We start from the raw sequence: 20,284 nt of genomic DNA on the forward strand, positions 1-20,284 counted from the left end.
AAGTTGACGTTGAAGATTTTCGTTATCGAGAGAGAGTCCTCGATCAAACGTCCCAGCGTCAAGGCATGCTCTTATAGCATCATTATATTCCGGAAGGCTGTCCCCCTCGCACTTCTCAAGCATTTTCTCGGCAGCTGGAAGATCAGAGTCGATGTTATACTGTTTGTCCCGTCTGTTGTTCGGATTATTTCCATCTCGAAAGTAATCGATTGGAGATCCAAGCCAGAGTTGAAGGAGTAAGATTCCGAGGGCGAGAATATTCGGGTAGGGGTGAAAGCGGTTCTTCTCCTCAATTTTATGTGACTGGTGCTTTTTGCTAGCTTTGTGCGACGGTATCTTCTTCGGGTTCTTCCATTCTGTCGTCAAGTATGGTTTGCTGAGGTCGATAATAGGGTGACGGCGAAAACAAATATCAGCACTTGACCATATTACGGGGGACCATGGCTCTCCACATACTTGCATAAACCCATGGGCTAATGCAAGCGCGGAGAGATATCGGTTTTGTGCCCTGCGTAATACCGGCGGGGACATCCCGCGCATAATTTCATCTAAGGAGATGAATTTCTGTTCTTGCGGCCCATATATTGCCCTCTCATCGTAATGTTTCAGCAACCGACTCTTTGTGATATACAATTGGAGACGTGCGATGTTGCTTTCTGCTGTCTCCTGAACCACTTTGCAAAGTCCTGATGTGAGTTTCCAAGGGACACTTGCGTCGTCCGAAGGGTCTGGCTCTATAGGGAGAACTATTTTTACAGAACGCCCTTTGGCCTTTCTAGTCGACGAATGTGGTTCAGTGTCATGATTGTCTGGCACTTCAGCCTTGTCCGTTTCATTTCCATCTTCTGACATTGCATTCTCATCATCTTTCATTGTGCTATTGAGAGATAATTAGTCAAGTTCCGGCTTTGAGGTGATAGTGCATATGGATTTTACTCTCACCTATTATCCCACGTCGCAAAAATGTCTGCTTCTTGCCACCTCGAGTTTGACTGACAGGCTATCTGGAACCAGATGTCTAAATCAATGTTGAGACCCAAGTTTGAGGTTTTACGCCTCCGTTGTTTCCGTAAGAGAAGCTTTCCATGAGTATGTGGTGGCATTGATGGAGAGCACTCGCATTTCCAATGACTACTCAGCAATTGATGTGCCAAGCCTACCAACATGCGCTGTTTGCGAAAGGAAGACGGACCGCTCAGATCTATCCTTCCATTCCCCGATACACTGGTAGGGTCCAGGGGACGGGCAGCACGCATGCGTTTTTCCAGGTGAATATGGCATTCGGTGACTCGATGTAGCATCTGCCTGCGGACTGAAGGGTTTCGCTCCTGGAGCCTTATTATCGTCCTCAATTTCTTGACTGTCAATTCTACCCCTTGCACCTTGGCTTCGCCAATTTGCTGCTTTAATCTTACAAGGTTTGCGCGTCCGTCAAGATTATGTTTGCGGATTGATTGAGTCTGCAACTACCGCCGGCGTCAGTTGTCACCACGGGAAAAGTGGTGAGAATAATTGACTATGACCTACCTGAGTGTGCGGCAGTTCTACATTTCCCGATTTGTTTTTTTGAGGCACCTTGATGAGACAGCATCGATTCTCCATTAGAGTCACCAGCGATGTTACTTGATGTACTGGAAGTTCCAACTCCGGGTTCCAATGCTTAACATCTCTATCTACAGACCAAAGCGCAGTGTATAATTCCGCATGGAAAGAGTCTCTATCGCCAAGTCGAGCTCTGGCAGCGATTGCGTCGTCGTCATGGCCCGTCCAAAATGCAGCGAGTTCCAAGAAAGCTGAAATCACGCCGGTGAGCAGTTTCCAATCCGAGTTTGTCGACATTTCTGCTGGGCGTGAGCTGGCTAATGCCACGAGTAAGCCTTTTATATTGACACCCGATTTGTGGTAATTGAAGATTGAAATTTTTCGTACTCGGCCTTGCTCAAAACTGGGTGCGGGACAGAACTTTGACTCTGGTGACTTTCACTGCAGAAATTGCTTTCTCCGCGCTTCCTTTCGGCTGCGTTTAATCATCGAATCACGAACAGTAAACTGTGCGGCAAAAGTGATTATTAATAATCAACTGATCAGAGACCAGTCAGCCGCAGCGGGGCTGGGGGATGCCAATTCTTCTCCAAACTGCAGCCATATCGTGGATTCCATCGCCATAACGCAAAAGCAATGGATATTGCATCACAAGAGCATATCCGCACTAATGCCAACATTTGTCTTGAGACGTTCAGTCATCTGTGTAAGCTGCATGGCGAAGACTCGTGGTTTGAGGATCAAAAGGCTCGCTGCAAGCTTTGGGCAGCTGACCTGGGTGTCTTTGCGCCAATGAGGGTTTCTGCTGATCACCGTTTGCGAGAGTATCCAGTGATCCGGCAGGTCATCAATCAGTTGCTGAGGGGAGTGGCTGCGAATTTGGTTCATCGTACACTTCACTCTTCCCAGACTTTTGTTGTTCAATGCTTATGAGGCTACAGTGGCAAAACTATCTTCAAGCGAGACTCTGTCGACTTCGAGTGATCAGGGGCAAGAGGAAGAACAGCAAGAGAACCTGTCCGATTCCTCGGGATCATCATGCACCGTCCCGTCGCTGCCTTCCGATACTAATTATGACAACGTCGACAGTGATGCTATATCACTGTGCCGTCTAAGTGTTAAAGATGCCATCACACGGTTGTACACAATATCAACTTCAATTCGTCATTCTGGATCTCGTTATAGGGACCAGAGAGCGGAAGCATTTGTCAATGAGGACTCGGAAAGGCGAAGCCAAGCAGAATCGTTTCTTGCAGTTTCGAAAGCTATTTTAGATTTCAAGTACCAAAAGGCCAGCGAGCAGCTCCGAGAGCGTACCGCAAAGACCATTATCCTACGACAGAATCGAATTTTCTACCGGCGAAGCCACAGAGAAAAACGTGCTGAGGTTGTTCCTCATCTACCTGAGGAATCGCCGATAGTCATCGATTCTCACTCTGCAACTTCTGCAACGAAGACAAACCTACATCTGCTAGAGCATGATCTAAAATCAGGGACTGAATACGCTTCACAGTCTACTGTCGGCTCAAGTACAGGGAGTTCCACATTCGGATCGACCGACTCACATATGCAGCCTTTGCAATTTCCCCGTCCACCTAATGTTAAACCGGGAGACCACTTCAGTTGCAATTATTGTTGCAAACTGTGCCCTGCCGAGGAGACTGGCGCAAAGCGTTGGCGGTAAATATCCCATGAAGACTCCCGTTTATTTATCACCCATGCTAACCTTCGCCTAAAGCAAGCACATAATAAGAGATCTGATGCCATATTTTTGTGTTTTCGAAGATTGTTCCACACCCGCTGAACTCTTTGACAACTTCAACGACTGGCTTTTGCACATGCGTCAAGCACATCAAAGATCGAGCTGGGTCTGTTTCTCACCCGCTCATGAGCCGAAAACTTTCAATGCGGAAGATTTGTATGCCGGACATTTGGAAAGTGATCATCCTGGTACCTTTTCCGGAGCAGAACTACCAACTTTAACGCGAATGGCCATGAGATCAACTTTTCATCTTTTCACAAAGTGTCCATTCTGTCTCCAGCCGCCGAAAGGGTCAGACAGCCTGGGAGAGGGTCTTATAACGAATGAAGAAGAGTATAGACTCCAGAAGCATGTAGCAGACCACTTGATATCCTCGGCTTTGATTTCTCTCAGGTGGGTTGATGATACGGACAAGACGCTGTTGGCAAGTTCCTCGTCAGCGGCGCACTCAAAACGCTCCACTATCTCTGGACTTGGTTCTGAATATAGCCTTCCATTTGAAGATCCGCCAGGCCGTGGCAATAGTGAGGAAGATACGAGTTCTGGATTGGTTGGAGAGGAGGGCTGGGGTTCCTATGCCTTCGACACCCAAGACGTTACAAAAGGTCAGGAAAATGATTCTTCGAATCCAATACCGGAGACTCAGAATTCTCAAAACGACATACCGACACTTCATGTCGACAACATTGCCCTGAATCTTGCTCAGGCCACGATAGATCCCAGTGCTGGGTCATATACACAGCAAAACCTCGGCCGGCAGAATCTCATCCGTACAAGAGATCCCGACACTAGTAGAGAAGAGTTTGATCCACGTGAGTAGATTTACCTCTCTTTCGTGCTACCTAACATTATGCAGATTATAAAGTCCATGATCCTTGGGCTTTCAGGTGGGGAAAGGTGCAAGCCCCTACTATACTTACTACACCGTTTCTAATTATAATTAGGTTTTCAAAGTCCTTTGGGCGGAGCCAAAGGATGAAAATGGTGAAGGATCGGATAGTGGTGGATCAGTAACTGTAAGGAAAGACGCCCGTGGGGAGGAAATTTTTGCCAAGGTCCGCCGTTTTGTTATAATAAAAGCTGCGGAAGGCCACTGTATTTGTTTGTAAGTAACTATACAGTATTTCTCCTCACATCTAGCTAATATATGGTAGACCTATCAACACTTACTCTGGTCAAGGCGTGAATAAAAAAGGGGTACATGCCGATCACCATGCTATTATTTATAGCGGGAGAAGGCCGGTGGCTTTTAGGGGCGAAAAAGAAAAAGGACTAACTATGAGGTCAATCAAAGTTTCCCCAGACAACGCACGCCACAAGCTTGACGATGCTTCTCGACTGAACTACGCCAAGACCTATACTGTGGAATATAATGTGAAAGTAGTAAGTGCGCAATTCACGTTCCATTTTTTTTGGCCTACCTTTAACTCTCCCTGCTTTCTTCGAATATTCTCAACGCGACCTTTCGTTCCCATACCAATACCCTTACTCTTCTGGAAGTGCTAATATCGTGGACGATCTAGTGGTTTATAGGAAAAGTGTCTGCGGATTCCGAGTGGCAAATTCGGACTGACTTCAACCGAGTCCATCCTCCATTAGCAATTAAAGGTGTAAAGCCCTCAGATGAGCCAGATATATTCAATCACAATTTTCCAGCAACCTATGGGTCTTCAGACGGCTACGCTACCTACCAAAAGGCGTCACACACAACTTACGGCTATTCGGCTGCCAACCCGTACACTTCGGCTGCCACGAACACGCAAGTTAGTCCATCTGGGGTTTACGGCTCTTCTGCAGAATTCTACGATTCGGGTAATATTGCGCAAACTGGCGGGAATGAGACAGCCCCTGGCGAGTGGCATAGAGAGCCGTCTCTTGGCCCTATGCCAGAGGAAGGCGAATCACACGAAGAAGACCACGGTGATATATACGATGCATAATAGTTTAGAGATCACGTGACTGTTCCTTTCTCGCTGTCAAGTGAAGCCTTTTATCTAACCAGACACTAGACAAAAAATAATTCATTGAATTAAATCACGTTTTGTTCATAAGCACGCCCACTTTCATCATTAATATAGTATATGCTAGCAAAGGATGTTTCTTCAGCCTCGCTTCCGCATAACTGCTCCTCTCTGGATTTTGGAGCAGCTATGTGAACTTGCCAGAAGTCAACAATTGTGCTTTGAACTCCTGTCCCTAGAGAGCAGGAGGATGGTTCGGGGATTTGAGTGGTTGATTGATGGAAAAGATCGGGTTTGTGCATTTCTGTTTCTAGGTTACGATATGGTGATTGCGTGTTAGCGGCGGTCGTAATGGAGGAGATCCTTCTAACCTTCGTCCTGAGAACCGAATCCTTGCCCATCGTGATATCGTGAGCCCCTTGTCTTCCAGTTATCCATCTCCGCAAGAGCTTGAGCGACTACTCTGCATAGTACCACCCCTCTATAAGTATATTCCCATTCCCGAAATGCCCCCAAGCTCCTAGAGCAACGAGATGAGGTACAGTGTCCTATAGCACGTGGAACATTTTCAAAGACGGCAGTATGAGAATACGCCGTGGACGAGGTTTTTGCCGAATTTCTCTTAAACTCTCGGCCTTAGCTATTTGGAACAGGCTTTGGAGTGAGGGGCACAAGGCGCTTTGCCGGAGCTGAAGCAAGATGGGCAACTTAGGCTTACGTTGCAGAGAAAATTCAGTACCTTGTCAATGCAACACTGCAAGAAGCAGACGCGTTGGTACGCAAGATGCTAATATAGTAGTGTATCTCAGATAGAACCACCATCTCTACCAAAGCAGACTTGATTTCCGAATGCCCGCAACATTGCACGATGCTTTGATTGATTAAATCAGAAGGAATAGCGGACGCTTTGATTAGTCTCGCCAAGAACCAGAAGGAGGACACAAACGTGCGGACTTTTTGCCATAGTAATCGTACCTAAAACAACCTGGCGCACTTAGGCTCTAATGCCTTTCAGGCCGAAATAATGCACTCAGCTTCGGTCGCAAAGTTCCAGAAATTTAACTGTTTAGATCTCTTACATATCTTGCGCCAAATCAAATTCGGATTCTCAAAAAGAATCGCTGGCCTCGTCCTTCTCTTAATGGGCGTTAGCTGGGGTGGTGGTCGTATCCCGTGGAAATCCGCCAATTATATTGCAACCATTGTTGCTGTACTTACGCTTGTTGCCTTCGGAGTATATGATCATTTTTTCAAGGGTGATAAACTTATGCCGATGTATTTGTTCACAATACCCGCGTACTTGGCAATGGTGAGATATATTCTAATCCACTTGTGGCTCCATCTTTTGTTAACACCCTTGCTCTAGGTTCTTATAGCTATGGTTGCAAGTAGTGTCTATTATGGAATGTCTATTCTTTGGCCTCAAGTAGTCAAATATCTGTTCGGTGGGAGCGCTATATAGCAAGGCTTCCTTGGCATATGTACCTTTCAATCCCTTTCAATGACTATAACTCACCGACCACTTTCTGTGCGTTCTAGGAATAGGCACGTCGTCGGCCAGGGCGTTGGCGGGATAATAGTCCACTATATTAAGCAAACCTCGATACATTCTCATAGGCTCTATAATAACTCTCATTACTTTCGCCGTGGCTATAGGGTCAGCTGGATTCGGTGAATAGGCGGAAGGCGTCGGACTGCTGTTCGAAACCTCTTTCGCTTTTGGCATTACCGAGACTGCTTCTCGCTCCTTGGAATTACTAAGCTGCCCACCAGAAGACCTGGGACTCGATCTAGGAATGCTAGGATCTATCCGTAGTACTGGAGGTTTGATTGAATATGCGTTGCTAAATTTCTACCCCTTCTAGTTCTATTTCTAGAGCCGAATCTCACTTATACCTAATATAGCTGCGATCTACGCCACTATCCTCACTAATAAACTCCCAAGTAGTATATGAAAAAATTAATCTGATTAATTAATTAATTCATAAATATTTATAAATAGCGTAAATAGAATTTAATTAACGTAATGCTTATATAATTTGATTAGATTAGAATAATTAATTATGATTATTTATAAATATATTAATTAATATATATGTAACCGCGGCACGTGATAGGCTAGCCTAATTAAGTAAGGTTCTTGCTCCAGTACTGCCTTAGCAAGCTTTTCTCTCTAGAGGCAAGGTAGTACTAGAGCCAGATCCTTACTTAATTAGGCTAGCCTATTACAGTCACCGTCAACTGATATTAGGTCAAGCGAAGTTTTACACCAAAACTCGGTTACAACACTTTCCAAACTATCCACAATACGAGGTTTTTATAGTAAAATCCTCCTCATGCAATCGTTTATTGGATCATTCCCCTCAATTCTGCCAATTCTAATAATTCTAGAATTACATTGTCGTAAAGTTATATAGGGGTAATTCTCGATATAAATAGAAAATGCCTTCCTTACACCCAAATTCGCTTATTTTCTTAGCGAAAATTGGACCGTCGCAATTACGACTTAATTAAACAATATGTATTTAATTCCTAGCTTAAATGGAATCGTATAAAAGTTAGATTATATATTAATTATAAAAGACTATAATCCGTAGAGAAAGTTATATGTTGTAGGCGTTGTGGTATATAGTACGGGAGAAGGCGAAATGGCGATTTTTGGTGGGGTTTAAAAAGTAACCTAATATGAGTTGCCTAGTACTGTACGTGCTGCGGTCACGTGTATATTAATTAAGGTATTCATAAATAGATTAGATTAATAGCCATTAATCTAATCTAATCTATTTATTTCTTATACTATTCCCAAGCATTATACCCGAAAAGGTATTTACCGCTGCCTTTACTACAGGTCTCCCTCAATCCTCGTTGGCGGGGTTATTGGCTTTACCATCTAATACCACTGCCGTAATTAGTATTATACCTAAAATTACTAAAGTTATCGTACTAGCGACGGCTCAAGCTGCCGCAAACTCATTCCAGTAGGTCTTTGTGAGGGCAGAAACAGAGCAATAGAACGAGGCTCAAAGATTAATGATTTCCTATATCTTGAGAATTTAAAGCTAAGGAGGAAGGAGTGAGGTGTAGCAGTGGATAAGTAGATATAGCCAAGACCACTAAAACGCCGAGCTTTGGAAGCGAGCTTGGTTTAAACCATAGCTTGGAACCTTAGCTGAAACTAACCCCTTTGGCTAAAACCAACTATGTGACACCAGCCGTTACAGTCTTTATATTCTTCCCCTTGGTGCTACGCGACGAATCTGGGTTGTCCCGCTAACGGAGGTTTAATATAGATATATGTGGTATGTCGCTATTGCATTCGGGTGTCTCTCTATAGCTGCTTCCATACTAATAAGTACGGACTATAATAAATATTTGACGGATAATGTTGTGCGGAGATTGCAGGGCATATATGCTTATCCCGCTAAGAAGGCTCTAGATGTGTAAATGCTGGATCATGAGAATAATGGGATTATATATTATTTCTTGGATATTTCCTGCTTGTATTACTTATTTATAATTATTTAAATTATGTTTTATAAGAATTATAATTAAGGACATTTATATATTTCTTTAAAAATCCGAAGTATTAAAAAGATATAAATATTAAACTGGATTTCATGCCTTAGACTTTAACTGCCCCTTATCTAGCGCCCTTGGCTACTAGTCCCCTGGGTTTCCCTATATAAAGGGGCTGGCTATAGTATAATAAATCATTCTTTTTCTTTATTACTTATAACTTCAATTTTCCGTATAATAATAAAGTTACTAAAATATTAGAAGAGCTAATTAATATTATATTAAGCGAGAGATTACTTTTTTTATAAATCAAGAAGTATTTTTATATTTATTTGTAGTCAAATCACTTTCTTAGTATATAAGTAAAAATATAATATATTAGTATTTTAAAGCTTTTATACTCTACTTTTCATATAAATTAATGTTATAATAAGAGGTTATTAAGACTAAGGCCTTAATTTAAACTATAAATTATAAAGTTTTATGAAAATGATTTTATATAAGATATATGCTTAATTTCTCTAGAACTATAACCGATTAGTTCGCAATGAGTCCGTTGCAAACAACCCATATATCTTTTTAGTAGTACGGGAAAATACATGCTTATATACTACCTACTTATACATATTTTAGTCATTTGCAGGCCTTCCGCCAATTCCACATTGCTTTATAGTTAATCTTATAAGCAACTTATGTTCACTGCTATATAATACGTTCTGTGCTAACAATAATAGCACTCGTCAGACAATATCTAAGGTTATATTAACCGCGACATTTCGAAGACTTTCTTTACTTTTACCGGCGAGGACAATAATCGTATACGAAGCTACGGGCAAGAACCGATTCCGCAAGGTTGGTATAAGCGACCGTCGTCCAACCCTTACGGCACAGTTCCAACCTCATTTAGTATTCATCGCCTGGTTTGTCAGCTTGTCTAGCCAATCTGCTAATAATACCAAAGGAAGACATAGAGGTCCTTGTCACGAAATATCCCGACACTGTCGAATTTAGCGGAAGTAAGGGGACAGTGTGGGAGGGAAACTGCGACAAGACAAAAACCCACATAAAGTATACCAGAGCGCAAAACGTGACTTGATAGCAAAATAATAAATTAAAAGCGTAAATAGTAAAGCATAAATAGTATATAGTGTGCAAAAGCTTAATTAATTAAATATGCATGAAGGATTATTCTCTAAGTCTATAGAAAAACCAGCTTTCTTATGTAATTTCCGCAAGTCACGTGCAAAAGGCTGTGGCCTTTGCCATGTGACCTAAACCTTAAAACCGCTAAAATAACATGATTTTTAATAAGTAGGGCCTGCTATATTATATCCAATCCCCTATTTATTTGTACTTGTCTCCTAAGTACTAAAAATAATAGAAAAATCCTACTTAGAGTCCGAAATAATAAAATATTCAGGATCTTTCTTTATTAGTTAATTTAATTTCTTCTCTATATACCTAAAATAAGACTTATTATTCTTAAATAGTCTTATTTCGTATTCCCGAACTTGCTTAAAGGTAATTCAAACCCGCTTAGCCGTATTCTTATACCAAATCTAATATAGTTCTCTATATTAATTAGTATCTGCCTTTATTATAGGATACTAAGGAGGCTTATTATAGCAAATCATATTATAAATCGCACTAATATACTTTAAATAAATAACTTTTTCGAATTTCATATTATTTATAGTATTCTTAAATTAATCTTTAATAGAAAAGGAAAGCTCTAGATAAGAGGCTTTAATAACCTTATAGAAGACTTTATTTTCGTATATTTTATTCTTAATAATAACTAGATTTATTAGAACTATAATAAAAGGCCTATTAAGTAGCAAATTATTATTAAGCTATTCTTTAACTTATATATTATTCGAGAATTAATACTTTCCTATAATTTTAGACTTATAAATTACCTAGCTAAAGGTATTTATTTATCTAGTTAAATAGATTATACTTAAAGTCTTTTCTCCTATTATCTTTAGTAAATACTTGCTTATTTTCTTAGTTACTTCTGGCTCAAATTTATTAGAAATAGAAAAGTAATTAATATCTTTAAAGAACTTCTTATTAAAGATAATAGCCTTCTTATAATTTATAAGGAAAATATAGCTAATACTCTAATACTATTTACTAAGGTAGAATTTACTACTTAAAGCTTTAGTAATAGCTAGTTCTTTAATATTACCTTTATACTAATTATAATTAATATTTCCGGAAATAAAGTATTAGGTTAGCTAAGAATAAGTAACTAGGTAAATAAAATACTTATTTAATACCTTATAAAATCTGAGCTATATTAATAAATCTACTATTAAAAGTTAAGAGGCTAAGGTAAAGTAGCTATTATTAAGATCTTTATATATTAATATATTATTTTTTTTAGAGATAAAACTATAGTATTTCTATCTCTTTTATTAAGAGCTCTTAAATACTAAGCTTCTTAATTTACTTTAGGTAATTCTTCTTATAAATATAGCTATTAGTATCTAGATTAGTAATACTAGACTTAGAAATAGGGACTATAGTATTAAATTAGAGCTATAAATTAGAGCGGAATTAATTAGAAATATAGTACTTATATTTATATTTCTTAATTTCCTAGTTCTTAAAAAAGAAATCCCGTATTTCCTTATTTATCTAAGTAATAGAAATATACTTCTTGCTTTTAGTAACTTTATAGATCTTAATAACTAGCTTTAGAGTATTCTTAATCTCTTATATATTAATAAAAAAAATATTAGTAAATTACTAAGTATATATTATATAAAGAGCTTTAAGGAATTCATTATTAATTCTATAATATTCTCGCTTATAAATAAGTCTTATAATACTACTATATATTTCCTTAAAAGTATACTTATTTTATTAAGTAAGTATTAATTTCTATTTAGCTAGTATTTTATAGATATACTAGATATTTTTATTAAGTTCTCTAAACTTAATATTTTTAGTTTTTTACTTCTTAGTTCTAGGTATAATTATAGGAGTTTTCTTAGATAGTATTTTTTCTTTTAAAAAAAAGGATTTCTTTTTACTTTTTTCTAGTTTACTAATCTTATACTTAATTTAGTACTTAGATCTTTACTATTTATTAGGAGTTTTAGGCTTAGCTTATTTTTTATTCTTACTAGATTCTTCTTATCTAATTATACTAGTTCTACTAGCTTTACTAGTAGTTTTCTTACTAGGTTCTATTAAATTAGCTCTATTTTTCTTAGTTAGATTTAGTTAAGTTAAAGCTAAAATTATAATAGGAGTCTATTCTTTAGGCTTATCTCAAAAAGTAGAAAAAGGCTTATTATTATAAATTCTCTTAATTAGGATTCCGGAAGTATTAAAGATATATTATCTAGCCTTAAGATTATTAGCTAATAATAGCTTAAATTCTAATTCTTTATATTCCGAAATAGCTTTAGTATATTTAAGTACTTTAGTAATATCTAATTTAGTAAATATACTAGTATTCTAATACTTCTTATTCTTAATATACTCTAAAATAGCTTTATTAATTAATTAAATAGCTTTATATACTAAAGCTTTTGTTTTAAAGAAAGAATATAACTTTTTATAAATATTTTTATTAAGATTATTATAGATATTATTAATATATTAGCTAAAAGCTTTATTATATAATATAATTCTATTTTAATTCTTAATATTAAAACTATTTACTATAATCTTAATCTTATTAAGCTTTTCTTATTTACTTTTAGAAATGCCTTTAATAATATTCTCGAATTCCCTATTATTAGCTTAATAGTTCTTTAGCTTTTTCTTAATTAATTCTAGTCTAGTTTTATTTCTAATAAAGGTTTTTTATTTTAAGAGCTTATTATATATATTACTTAGTTTATCTAGGATATTTATATTAAATTTAGTAATTATAGCTATTTTTTCTAGTATTAATAAATCTTTTATAATTACCTAAGCTTCTTTAATATTCTAAACTTTAATACTATTAATCTATAGGCTTTTAATAATACTATAGCTTATAAGACTAGCTATTATATTTTACTAACTTAAGGAATTTATTTTTTAGCTATTTTATTATTCTTAATAAGTTATAAAGATATTATTAATATAATAATTATAAGTTATAAAATTAAAAATTCTCGAGGTTATAAGAATTTCTTTTAAATATATTTTAAAATAAAAAATAAATTAGAATAATTTTAGATTATATAAAGATATTATATATATTTGAGTTTTTCTTTTTTTCTAGTAAGAAAATAAAGCTAAAATAGTAATATATATAATAGGGAAAATAGGTATAATAATTAGATATATTTAAGGTAATATAATTATGAATTAGAAATAATTATAGAAGATAAAATATAAAGTTAGGTTTCTATTATAGAAAAAAATATAAATATATATACCTAAGGAAATATAATTAAGGAAATAATTAAGGCAAATTAAACTAAATAATAATAATAAAGAAATAAGAAAGTAATATAATAGAAATATAAATATAATAGTAATATTTAAAGTATTAGAATATAGAAGAAAATAATAAAGATTTTATAATATAGGTATATTCTAATTTTTTATTTATTTAGAAATATTTCTATTAACTCAAAAAATAATATTAAAAAAAGAAAATAATATAAGAAATATATAAAAGATAAGATATATAAGTATACTAAAAATATTAGGAAAATATAAAATAAGTATTAATAATAAAAGAATTAGAATAATAGAATTAAGTAATAACTTAGAATAAGATATTACTTTTTCTAAAACTAATTTATATCTTTTCCAAAAGCTAATTATATTTATTTAGTATTTATTAAAGTTAATTTTAAATAGTATAAAACTATTTAGTTATTTGGGATTTTAAAATAATATTTATATTTATAAAAGTAATACTAGAAATATTAAAATATATAAAAATAAGAATTATAAAATAATATAAATAATATTTATAGTATTATTATTAAGTTTAAAATAATTAATATTAAAATTAATATAAAATATAAAAAAATTAGGTATTCCGAATTAGTATTAAGAATATAAGAATTATTTAGATAATATTTAATAATAAGAAATAGATTAATAATAAGAATTAATAAATTATACTAGTTTCTTAAAAAAGTAATTAGTTTCTAGTAATAAAATAATATCTTAATTAGGGAATAGGTTTTATATAAGAGAAGTTCTCTTTATATAGAAATAGGAATATATAATATATTAACTAAGCCTTAGTATAAGTTTTAAAAATAGCTATAATTATATTAAAAAGAAAATAGGTTTTCTAATATAAGATAGGCTTTAAATAAATAAATCTAGTTTATCTAATATTTAAGAAATTCCTAGAATTATATATTATTAAGTATTTTCGGAAATAATTATTAGGTTTAATAAGGTTTTTCTTTTCTTTTATAAGGCTTCTAGTTTAGCTATTTTATTTATATATAACTTCTAATTAGGAAGTTTATTTAAATATTATAAGGAAACTTATAATAATAATTTAAGTTAAAATCAAGATCTATAAATATTATAGTTAAGCTTTAGACTAGTATAAGCTGCAAGAATAACTAGTTAAAAAAGTAAGTAAAGCTTTTAAAAGATTTCTAGTTTAATAAGATATATATAAAAGATTTCTTTTCTTTTTCTTTTTTTTTCCTAATTCTAAATATAATTATTATCTATTATTATAGTTTAGAATTAAGAGTTTATAAAATAATCTCTTAATTTCTTATTTATTTTTATACTAAAAAGAATTCTTTATATTTAATTCTTAAGATCTAGTAATAGAATTTCATATATTAAGAATATTATCTAGTAATAGTAATTAGATAATAATAAGAAATAAATAATAGTAAAGCTTATTTAATTTCTAGAATAATAGTCTAATAATAATATTTTCTAAAAGTTATAAATAATAATTAGAAGAAAAAATAAAAGATATATAAAGAATTAAAAATAATAAGCTTTATTTCAGGTTAAGAAAAGCTCTTATTATTAGATACTTTTTCCTAATTCTTTATAAAAGAGATATATTTTACTTTTTCTAATTCTAGTAATTCTAAAATATATATAATAATACTAGTAGCTTTCTTAATTTCCTAAATATTATTTTACTTATAATATTCTATAATTATTTCCTTTTCTAGTTTTATATCTATTTTAAAATATTTATTTATAAATATATACTTATTATTAACTTTATTTTTAGAAAAGTACTAGAATTTATTTCTTTTAATAAATTACTTAAGTTAATTTCTGGTATATATTTTTTAAAATATAATACTATTAAGTTCTTCTAATATATAGTATTCTTTTAGTTAATTCATATATCTTATTTTATATAGGCCAAGCTAGTAATATAATAATTTCTTATTTCTTAACTTATTTTAATTTATTAATTTAATATTATATATAAGAACTAGATTTTTTTTTTGGAAATAGGCTTTAAATAAATCTAGTAAGTAATATTAAATTACTTCTTTTTCTCTTGGTATTATTTGTTTTTCTTTATTTTAGCTTTTTTAATATCTTTATTTCTTATTTATATTTATTTTATATATATTTCTAGAAATATTTCTTTATTATAGACTTTATCTTATTTAAGTATTTTCTAGGTTAGAAAGCATATTTTTATAAATAATATTATTTCTTTATTATAAATTATATAAAAAAAAGTAAATCTAATTAGTTTATATATTATAATTTAGTTAATAAATAAAACATATAATAGTAAATTTATTTAAGGCTTCTTTTTACTTATTATAAATACTATAAATACTTAAATAATTAGTTAATATTTTCTTTTAATTATATTATTTTCTTTGAAATTATAAGCTAAAATAATAATTCTATTAATTCCTAGCTTATTAAGTTCCTGAATTATTATTTCGTTAAATTTTAATTTACTATTTATTTTAAGCTACCTAAATAAATTATACTTATAAATAATTTTTTTTTAAATAAACTTAGTAATTTTCTTACTAGTTAGATTCTTTAAAAGTTTAGCTTTAATTTATTCTAAGAAGCTATTTCTAATAAAAACTAGTAAGTTATATCCTTTATAATCTAGTAATTTAACTATATTAATTTTAAGGTAATAGAAAAGAAATATAGCTTTTATTAAATATAGAGCTTTTTCTTATTTTCTTTTACTTTTATACTAATAAATCTTATAAATATTAATATATTTCTATATATAATTATAATAACTTTCCTAGTAATAATAACTAGTTACTAAATAAAAAGTACTTTTCCTTCTTATATATCTAATTTTATTATATAGTTTTTTAATAATAATTTCCCTTTATTCTTAGTTATTAATAATAAGCTAAGGCAAGTATATTTTAGATATAACTCTCTATAATAACTAATTTCTCATATTATAATTTAAAGCTTCTTTATTTAATTTTTAAAACTTGGCTTTAGATATTTCTTCTAGTCTAGAGAATATTATAAGGTATTATATAATATTCTAGTATTATTTGAAATAATATAATATAGCAGGCTATATTTATTAAAAATTATATTATTTTAGTAGTTTTAAGGTTTAGGTTATATAGTAAAGGCTGCGGCCTTTTATATATAACTTATAGAAATTATATAAAAGAACTAGTTTTTCTATAAACTTAGAGAATAATTCTTTATAAGTATTTAATTAATTAAGCTTTTATATATTATATACTATTTATACTTTACTATTTATACTTTTAATTTATTATTTTATTATTAAGTTATGTTTTATATTCTAATATACTTTATATAAGGTTTTATTTTATTATAATTTCTTTCTTATATATTTTATAATAAGTAATATAGGGAAAATAAAAACTTTATAATTAAGATAATACTTTTATAAAGTTCTGAGAAATATTTATAAAGTAAATTATTAGCTTAGTAAGTTAGAGAAGAAAAGAACTATTATAATATCTTAAGCTTAAGGCTAAAATATTAAGAATATATAAGTATTAATTTTAGTATCTTATATTAATTTCTAATATATCTAGTAACTTGAATATAAGTTAGCTATAAGATATAATTACTAGTATAATATATAGAGATAATAGAAATAGAGGTTAATTATAGAAGAAAAAGAAATAAAAGAAATAAAATAAGAAAAATTATATTAAAATAGTATAAGTTAGACCTTAGTTAAAAACAGACTTTAGTATTTAGAAATAAAGTTATATTATTAATTTATATATTATTTTTAGTTATAATAAAGACTAGAATAAAGATAATATTAGTTTTAGTAAAAAAGCTTATTTCTAAATCCGGAAAAGATATCTAAAAAAGAAAATATTCTTAATTTTAAATAAAATAATAAATAAGAATTAGAAATAAGAATTAAAAAGAAATTAGAAATAAGAAATTATATAAATAAACTAGAAAAGCTTCTAAAAAAAGAAATAAATACTAAATAAAGAAAAAAAAGAAAAATTAGTAAAATTATATTTATTATTTTTATTATTACCTTTAATAATATTAATAAATATATCTAGTTTAGTAAATTAAGGGAAAATATTTTAAATATTAAGCTAATAAAATAGAAAAAAAAGTATAAGTAATAGAAATAAGACTAGAAAAGCTATTATTTTATTATTACTAATATTAAAACTCGAATCTTAATTATATTTATTATTATTAACTAGTTTTTCTTTAATTCCGGTTCCTAAATTAAAAAACATATTTAAATAAAAAGTTAGCTTTTTAGGAACTTTATTAGTAAAAGTCTTAGGTATAGAAATCCTATAATTAGCTATAGAAGAAATTATTAAGATTAATATAGCTAAGAATAAGTATATACTAGTACTAGGTTTAAATTTACTATTTATAAAAGCTTTTGAAATATTATAATTTTAAGAAAGTAATATTTCTATATTCTTAAAATAATATATAAATATATATAAGAATTATTATATTTCTAATAATACTAAAAAAGAAAGAATTATTTATTATATCTCTTTTATTTATAAGAATTAGATTAAGGCTATATTAAAGTACTATACTAATAACTCAGAAAACTATTAAAAAACCAAGTTTTTTAAGGCCTTATTAAAGGAATTCCGAGAATATAACTAGAAAATACTTAAAATTAGCTATAATTCTCTTAATTAAATTATTATATAAGCCTAGAATAGAGAAATCTTTTCTAAGTTTTATATTAATATATTTAATAAAGTATTAAAAAAATTACTAAAGAAAAAAGAAATAAATAAAATTATTTAATATTAAGAATTTATAAGAAAATTATTTATTTTAGTAAGAGATTATATTTTTAAGAATATAAACTTTAAGCTTATAAATATTTCTACTTATAAATATAGTAAGATATATAAGAAAATAGTAATATTCTATTAGTATAAAAAAAAGAAATACTATTTTAATATTACTAATAACCCAAATATATCCAGATTTAGATAAAAATACTTAAATATAATAATCTATAATATAATTCCTAAGCCAGAAAATAATTATTCTTTACTAGTTCCTCTTATTATATTTCCTAAAACTATTATAAATATAAGTAAAAGAAGAACCCAGCCTATAGCTAATTATATAAAACCTACTAAAAATAGTAAACCCAAGGAAAATAATATTAACTAGTTATTAAAAAGTCTAGAAAAACTATTTATTACTATTATAACTTAAAAAGACCTATAAAAATAACTTAATATAATTATTATTATAATTCGGGAAAATATCTGTAGTTTATTTATATAATCTAGTTAATTATAATTAGTATAATAGTATTAATAGTCTAATAAATATAATTCGGGTTTTGAGGAAAAATATACTAAAAGCTATAGTAAAAAATATAGAGAATACTATAGTAGCTATAGTAATTAAGCTAGAATAAATAAAGAATCTAAATAATTATATTCTAGAAAAAGTTAATTTCAAATATAATTAGAAAATATTACTTAAGTTAATATAGCCTATAATATAAGCTCAGAACCGAGAAAATAAATTTATTATAGATATTATAATAGAAATAAGAATAATAATATTAATCCAAAATATACTTATATTTCTTAGTTCTATTACTTACTAATAAAAAAGCTTATAAATTATAAATATATTTACTAATTTAATAAAAAATAATATAATAAGCTATTTAAGCCTAAATAAGAAAGTATTTCCTTTTTTCTTACTAGTAAGTATTAGTAATTTAACTAAATTATTTCCCAAGTTTAAAGAAAAGAATTTAATTATAACTTAAATATTTAACCTAAAAATATCTAGAAATTAATAAGAAATATCTAGTTTACTAAATAAGAAAAAGAAAAGAAAACTAGCTAACTAGAATCTATATATAGAAATAAATAAGTTATATTTAGGAAATCTAAATAGCCACTTTACTTTAGAGGAAATTATATTAAAATTACTAATACTTTAGGTTCTAGAATTAATAAATAATATTAAGATTTAGCTATAAATAATATTTCTATTAATACTATAATAGGTTTCTTATTAAGAAAAAAGAAAAAAGAAATAAAAATAGCTAAAAAAGTTTTCTAAAAATAAACTAGAATAAAAGAAAAGCTATCTTATATAAGAGGCTAGAAAAATACTACTTTAAGAAATAATAAATAAGAAAATAGCTTAGCTAAAAATATAAATATTAATATTTCTAGAAATAAATAAAATAAATTAGAAACCTAGTATATTCTTAATTATAATAAATATAAAACTCTTGAAATTAATAATATTTTAATAAAATTACTAAAGAAAATAATTATTTTATTTCTAAAAACTTAAAAAGAAATAAAAATACTTATTAATATCTTAAAAATAATACTTTTTATTTTATTATCTTATAAATAAGAAATACTATTATATTAAATATAATTAAATATATTAGAAAATCTATAGAGCTAGTAACTATAGCTTATATAATAAATTAGAAATACTAGTTTAGGTATCTAATACTAATAAAATTATTTAATTTAAAAGTAATAGTATTAATATTTAGATATTACTAGCTTATAAATATATTATATAAGCTTTATATCTTTAATTTATATTTCGAGAATCTTAAGAAAGTATTAAATATAAAGAAATAATTAATATTAAAGCTAAAGTTAATATTTTTCCCGAAAAGATTTCTAGAAATATTAATAAAATAATATATAATATTATAAATTATTAAATATTTACTATTATTAGAATAGAATTTGGATTTATAAGAATAATAAAACTTAGAACTAAAATTATAAATAAAATAAAATATAAAAATATATTTTTTCTAATTAAAAAAGCTTTAAAAATCCTATTTAATTAATTATTCTTAATAAAAATAAAAATAAATATTATATATAAAAGTAATAGTTTATAAAATAAAAGATTTATTAATCTTAAAAATAACTAAAATACTTATACTATTATAATTATTTTATTTTTAAAAAATACTAGAAAATAAAAGAAAGTAATACTTTAAAAGTATTATATTCCCAAAATTAAAGAATTAAGTAATATAAAACAGGAAACTAAAAATAAAAAGAAAAAATAAAGCTAGATATTATAACTA

General features: G+C 29.5%; 1 protein-coding gene across 1 annotated transcript; it reads left to right on the plus strand.

Moving 5' to 3' along the window:
• Positions 1-2,133: 2,133 nt before the first annotated feature.
• K444DRAFT_576831 (uncharacterized protein) lies at positions 2,134-5,344 on the plus strand. The gene is made up of 7 exons (XM_024877551.1): positions 2,134-2,431; positions 2,484-3,222; positions 3,281-4,116; positions 4,161-4,201; positions 4,249-4,409; positions 4,459-4,687; positions 4,828-5,344. Exons 1-7 carry the CDS (start codon positions 2,179-2,181, stop codon positions 5,242-5,244), a joined length of 2,676 nt encoding a protein of 891 aa, XP_024726574.1. The 5' UTR covers positions 2,134-2,178; the 3' UTR covers positions 5,245-5,344.
• The last annotated feature ends 14,940 nt before the right edge of the window (positions 5,345-20,284 follow it).

This window comes from Hyaloscypha bicolor, assembly GCF_002865645.1.
Source record: "Hyaloscypha bicolor E unplaced genomic scaffold K444scaffold_189, whole genome shotgun sequence".
Taxonomy (NCBI): domain Eukaryota; kingdom Fungi; phylum Ascomycota; class Leotiomycetes; order Helotiales; family Hyaloscyphaceae; genus Hyaloscypha; species Hyaloscypha bicolor.

Bases quoted from the DNA above. Each gene is read 5' to 3' on its own strand.
- K444DRAFT_576831 (XM_024877551.1), top strand. From the start codon at position 2,179: ATGGATATTGCATCACAAGAGCATATCCGCACTAATGCCAACATTTGT. The intron at 2,432-2,483 runs GTACACTTCACT...ATGAGGCTACAG, and splicing joins GGCTGCGAATTTGGTTCATC to TGGCAAAACTATCTTCAAGC. The intron at 4,202-4,248 runs GTGCAAGCCCCT...AATTATAATTAG, and splicing joins GGGCTTTCAGGTGGGGAAAG to GTTTTCAAAGTCCTTTGGGC.